Below are 6,679 nucleotides of genomic sequence, written 5' to 3' on the forward strand. Positions count from 1 at the left end.
AGTGTGTGAGTGTGAGTGTGAGTGTGTGTGTGTGTGTGTGTGTGGAGGCAGTAAGACAGTAACATATGCACTTCTTCAACAATATAATCTAATGCATTTCATCAAGAGATAAAAACAAAAAAAAACTATTTGCATTAAAAAAATTACATTTACAATTAAACACATTTTATACCCAGCTATAAATAGCTTAGTGTAATGCAAAAACATCTCATAATTCACGTTTAATTTGACAAGAATTTTTTTTAATGCATATATTATTTAAAATTGTATAATTTATAATTTATATTTTAAAACACAAAAATTCGAAGTAGTTTTTGTTGTACTTAATTTATATAATTTATTATTTAAATTATATTATTTACTGTAAAGTATATATATATATATATATATATATATATATATATATATATATATATATATATATATATATCAATGTGAAGAAAAGTATATATTATTTAAAGAACATTTTAAAATTATTGAAAGTATATACATAATAGTATCTCAATGTAAAGATAATAATGGATTATTTAATATATATATATTTATTTAAATGATATTATTTAACATACATTTTAAAGCATTTTTGAAAGTATGCATAACAGTAGTTTTTGCAAAACCATCTCATAACATGAATAACATTATTATATTACATAATTTATACTATATTATAATTATTATATAATTTAAAGTAATATTAAAATACGTCTTAAAGCACGATTGAGTAACCGTCACAGTAGTTTTTGTTGTGTAGAATTTATTTTATTAATAAATTATTATTATTATTAATTATTAATTAAAATTATATTATTTAAAGTTAATTTTAAAACACTATTGAAAGTATACATCAGTAGTTTTTGCAAAAACATCCCATAAAGTGAAGAAAATAATTAATTAAATAATTAAAAATATTATTTAAAGTACATCTTCAAACACACATGAAAATATGCATCTAGTGTACATCATTTATTTCATGCTAGAATGCGTTATTTAAAACAACACTGTTGAAAATAGAAATAAAATGTGAAGAAAATAATATAGATGTAAATGATATTATTTAAAATACAAGTATACATCACAATAGTTTTTGTTGTATTTCATTTATTTTATGCACATTGAATAATAATAAATGTGTCTGCACAAGATGATTTTCATGTGTTTTCTGCACTGCATTGCATTACAGTAAAAAGAATTGAGAGGGAAATAAGAATAATGTCACAAATGACCAAATCGTAATGAAATAGGCATCATTTTCAGAATGCAAAATAACGTTGATTTTGACGTGCATTATGAACCTGAGCTGTTTTTGCCTGTGATTTCTGTGATTTCTGCTGCTGATTGTAGTTTTAGTCACAACAGAACATTTGCATTTGCAATCGCAGACGATGCATTTCACACAAACGCACAGACTCTGGTTATGATCTCACGCTGCAAAATTAAAATGCATTCATAATTTAGTGATTATGGGCCACAGATTGACACCTCTGACCAATTCTGAGTGAATACGGTGTGTGTTTGTGCAGTTATCCGTACAGTGAAGACTCCAGTCAGGGAAAGCAGTACATGAACACTCGATGTCCCTCTTGGTGTGACCGGATCCTCATGTCCGCCTCGGCCAGAGACCTGCTCGTCAAGGTGAGATGATTACAGTTTAAACGCTAATTGATGGTTTCACAATGAATGCATTGTGCTGCATCGCCGCTTATTGATCTGAACCGATCTGAATGACGACGCTATTGTCTTCTGATGGATTGCCTTGAAATATAACACTATAATCTACAGTATCCACCTCATAAGTAATGCTTATTTCATATGCAGATATATATTAGCCAATCACAGCAGTGGGCTTAAAGAAGACACGCCCCTTAAACGCAGTGTTTAAATCAGGCTTATTTCTAAATGATGAGTTTAGGATGTCAAAATCTTCCTGGCTTTATAAAAGTATATATATATATATATATATATATATATATATATATATATATATATATATATATATATATCAATGTGAAGAAAAGTATATATTATTTAAAGAACATTTTAAAATTATTGAAAGTATATACATAATAGTATCTCAATGTAAAGATAATAATGGATTATTTAATATATATATATTTATTTAAATGATATTATTTAACATACATTTTAAAGCATTTTTGAAAGTATGCATAACAGTAGTTTTTGCAAAACCATCTCATAACATGAATAACATTATTATATTACATAATTTATACTATATTATAATTATTATATAATTTAAAGTAATATTAAAATACGTCTTAAAGCACGATTGAGTAACCGTCACAGTAGTTTTTGTTGTGTAGAATTTATTTTATTAATAAATTATTATTATTATTAATTATTAATTAAAATTATATTATTTAAAGTTAATTTTAAAACACTATTGAAAGTATACATCAGTAGTTTTTGCAAAAACATCCCATAAAGTGAAGAAAATAATTAATTAAATAATTAAAAATATTATTTAAAGTACATCTTCAAACACACATGAAAATATGCATCTAGTGTACATCATTTATTTCATGCTAGAATGCGTTATTTAAAACAACACTGTTGAAAATAGAAATAAAATGTGAAGAAAATAATATAGATGTAAATGATATTATTTAAAATACAAGTATACATCACAATAGTTTTTGTTGTATTTAATTTATTTTATGCACATTGAATAATAATAAATGTGTCTGCACAAGATGATTTTCATGTGTTTTCTGCATTGCATTGCATTACAGTAAAAAGAATTGAGAGGGAAATAAGAATAATGTCACAAATGACCAAATCGTAATGAAATAGGCATCATTTTCAGAATGCAAAATAACGTTGATTTTGACGTGCATTATGAACCTGAGCTGTTTTTGCCTGTGATTTCTGTGATTTCTGCTGCTGATTGTAGTTTTAGTCACAACAGAACATTTGCATTTGCAATCGCAGACGATGCATTTCACACAAACGCACAGACTCTGGTTATGATCTCACGCTGCAAAATTAAAATGCATTCATAATTTAGTGATTATGGGCCACAGATTGACACCTCTGACCAATTCTGAGTGAATACGGTGTGTGTTTGTGCAGTTATCCGTACAGTGAAGACTCCAGTCAGGGAAAGCAGTACATGAACACTCGATGTCCCTCTTGGTGTGACCGGATCCTCATGTCCGCCTCGGCCAGAGACCTGCTCGTCAAGGTGAGATGATTACAGTTTAAACGCTAATTGATGGTTTCACAATGAATGCATTGTGCTGCATCGCCGCTTATTGATCTGAACCGATCTGAATGACGACGCTATTGTCTTCTGATGGATTGCCTTGAAATATAACACTATAATCTACAGTATCCACCTCATAAGTAATGCTTATTTCATATGCAGATATATATTAGCCAATCACAGCAGTGGGCTTAAAGAAGACACGCCCCTTAAACGCAGTGTTTAAATCAGGCTTATTTCTAAATGATGAGTTTAGGATGTCAAAATCTTCCTGGCTTTATAAGTGAATAACATTTTTAAAAATGCAATGCACGACGCCTGAAAGAAGTCCTTTCCTTCAGCTCTTCATTTTGAGGTTTGGGGAGTGTGAAGTGTCTTCCGCTTCGTTTTAAACTAAAAATACGGACGGAAAGAAAGGAGACATCCGTGCAATAGGTTGATTTCTGTTTGCTGGGTTTCTGCGGGGTCCTAAAAAGAGGTTAAAAGGTCTTAATTCACCCGTCCATCCAGATCAGAGCAGAACGTCTTAAATTCAGAAAGTCGTGGCATTAAATGCAAAAGCACGAGTCTCTTCCTCAGTCTCGCTTTCCAGTGCAAATATCCAAACGTGCTTAAATCAAGACACGTTTACCGGAGACACTAAATGAAGATGTGAAGTCTTGTTTTCTGAGAAACTGAGTTTATGATTAAAACAAGAACAAATTTTCCCTTTGAAGGGTTGATCAGTTTCTCATAAACAAGACTTCTTTATCTTCTGTCATTTTATATCTGCAGTAAACGTGTCCCGATTTATGAATCTTCAGACATTTGCACTGGAACACGAGACGGAAGTCTTGAAGAAAAGCATGACTTTTTTGCTGCGTGCATGCATGACTTTTCTTGCATTAGCAAACTTTGACGCGTGTTCCTTTGCATGCTCTTAAACTGAGCTGCAGAAAGCCTGTGTTTAGACCAGAGGACCGCTGTGTTAGTCAGCAGTGGTGATGTTCGTCAGCACTAACGAGGTTAATGAAGAGATCCGCTCTTACAGCGGCGCAGTGGAGTAGCTGAGACGAGCTCTGTTTGAGACGAGCGCCGGCGCTGCAGATTGTTCAGACACGGCTCGTAAACAGCCTCATCTATCATGCTGCGCTCTGTTAGCTCCACGTCGTGTTGTTTTCTGCTCGCCGAGCCCTAACACGCCAGAGGTCTGCGGCGGAGTGTGTGCCGTAATGAAGAGCCAGTCGAGCGCGGTGGAGGAACGCCCCGGCTCCTGCCGTCATTTGTTTATCTGTCTAAAGATTACGCCGGACGAAAATACACAATTTTATGCTGCCTTTGTAAATTATCAAGCCTGCGTTTGATGAATATATGAAGGCTTTGGGAGGCGCAGGACGCCATAAAACATTGCTAGGAGCAAACGAGGCTTAAAACAAGAGAAAGGGGAAAAAATTTATTAAATAAAAAATAAAATCAATACAATTTCAGATCATTATAATAGAAAAAAAAAAGAAAAAAGTAGTAATAAATGACTTATAAAAAAAAATTTAAAAATGCAATATTAAAAACATACTAATTTAAAAAAATAACATTAAATAAATACAATTTTAAAAAAGTTAAAATAAAAATGTACAAAGAAGTAGTAATAAATGAATTATAAAAGCAAAAAATAAAAAATGCGATATTAAAAACATAATTTAAATAAGTAAAAGTAGCGATTAATTAATAAATAGACAAAAAATTTAATAAATACAATTTTTTAAATATAAGTAGTAATAAATGAATACATACATAAATGGATGGAAAATACTGACAAGCAGAGGAAACTTTTTTAATTAAAAAATATATATATAATAAAATTAATAATATATATATATAATAAATTAATAAAAATTATAAGTAGTAATGAATAAATAAATAAAACAAAAATTTTAATGAATAAAAAATAAATACAATTTTAAATAAATGTAATTTAAAGTAAAAGTAAAATAAAAAATTACATGTAAAACATTGACAAGCAGACTAAACTTCATCAGTATAATCAGCGAAGAATTTTGAATCACATTTTTTATGACTAATTATAGAATAGGATTTGAGAAGTGTGTCTACCTCAGTCAAAAAAATGTAAAGAGATAAATATAAATATTTCTGTTTATGGGTAAAAAAAAAAAAAGACCAAACAAAAATAAATGGGAGATCTATTCTTTAGACGTATAGGATATATAGCAACAAATAATAGCTTTTAAATGTAACTAGAGATTTAAACATGGGAGTATAAATTCGATTTCGGAATAAATTGACAATAAAGTGTATTAATGTTTCATCCTCACAACCATGAAGTGGACAGGAGCTGGGGACATGGGCATATTCAGACGTTTATATTTACAGATATATGTTGTGCACGACTTTAAAGTGTTATTCTCTGGTCTTTTCGGTAAAACAGCAGCCGAGCTTTTCTTCCTCTCGAGTTTCTGTGAGTTTAGCTCACAATCTGTGCACCGCGTCGTCTCGGTCTCGCTCGATTCAGAGCATTATTTTCAATTCAGATAAATATGATTCATGCATTCGCTGCACTTCAGATATGAAAAAGCTCCTGAATTCTGATTTATTGGCGCTTAGCTGTGACCACATCAAGTCTCATAGTATTGTAGCTACATGTATGCATGTGCTTTGTTTCCATATCTAATCATATTTTGTGCGTGTTTGTGTTTTGCAGCCAGAGAACGAGGAGAAATTAATAACGTATGACAACATCGGACCCAACGTGTGTATGGGGGACCACAAGGTACAACTAACCTACCTCTCCAACTAGTTTGTGTATGAATTCAGATATACTTGGGTGAGAAAATAGTCTTTGGAAATGAGTTCAATCTGATTCAACCTAAAAATAATTCTAAAAGAAGGAGGAGGAGGAACACAGCGCTTCTGCTGTAGATAAGAGACACTCCTGACCAATCACTGATCAGTATGCAAATACATTCCAGAGAGAACACCAATCAGAATTCGGTATGCAAACGAGTCCTCTGCTGTTTGATGGATGCTGAAGATCCTAACAGTGTGAACGAGAGATTTTCATACGAAATATTACAGCACTGTTCTTATTCTAAATGACTTGTGGTTCTGGATATGATATTCTAAATACTCCGGGGTGTCTTAAAAATACCTTTTTAAAATGTATTTATTTAGTATGTTTTTTTATTATATTATTGGAGTTTTTACATCAAGTGGTTAAAGCTGAATTATAAAGAATAAAAAGCAATGTTTTTGGAACAGATGATAACTCCAGTTAAATATTCCTAAATTAAATAATCTATTTTTTGTTTTGTTTTATTTTATTTTATTATTTATTTTATTCTTAAATCTAGATCCTAAATCTTTTGTTTTTAGATTTAGATCCTCATAGTGAAAAAAGTGTGTGTGTGTGTGTGTGTGTGAGAGCGTTTGCGTGTGTGTGTGTGTGTGTGAGTGAGAGAGAGT

General features: G+C 30.9%; 1 protein-coding gene across 1 annotated transcript in view; it reads left to right on the plus strand.

Moving 5' to 3' along the window:
- Positions 1–6,679, plus strand: part of inpp5a (inositol polyphosphate-5-phosphatase A) — a 143,227-nt gene that overhangs the window by 135,371 nt on the left and 1,177 nt on the right. Inside the window, exons 11-12 of the mRNA XM_016257979.1 lie at positions 1,521–1,632; positions 5,919–5,987. Of these exons, the coding sequence (XP_016113465.1) occupies positions 1,521–1,632; positions 5,919–5,987 (181 nt within the window). The remainder of the gene's footprint in view (positions 1–1,520; positions 1,633–5,918; positions 5,988–6,679) is intronic.

Source organism: Sinocyclocheilus grahami, unplaced genomic scaffold (assembly GCF_001515645.1).
Source record: "Sinocyclocheilus grahami isolate Dianchi unplaced genomic scaffold, SAMN03320097.WGS_v1.1 scaffold1625.1, whole genome shotgun sequence".
Classification (NCBI taxonomy): Eukaryota; Metazoa; Chordata; class Actinopteri; order Cypriniformes; family Cyprinidae; genus Sinocyclocheilus; species Sinocyclocheilus grahami.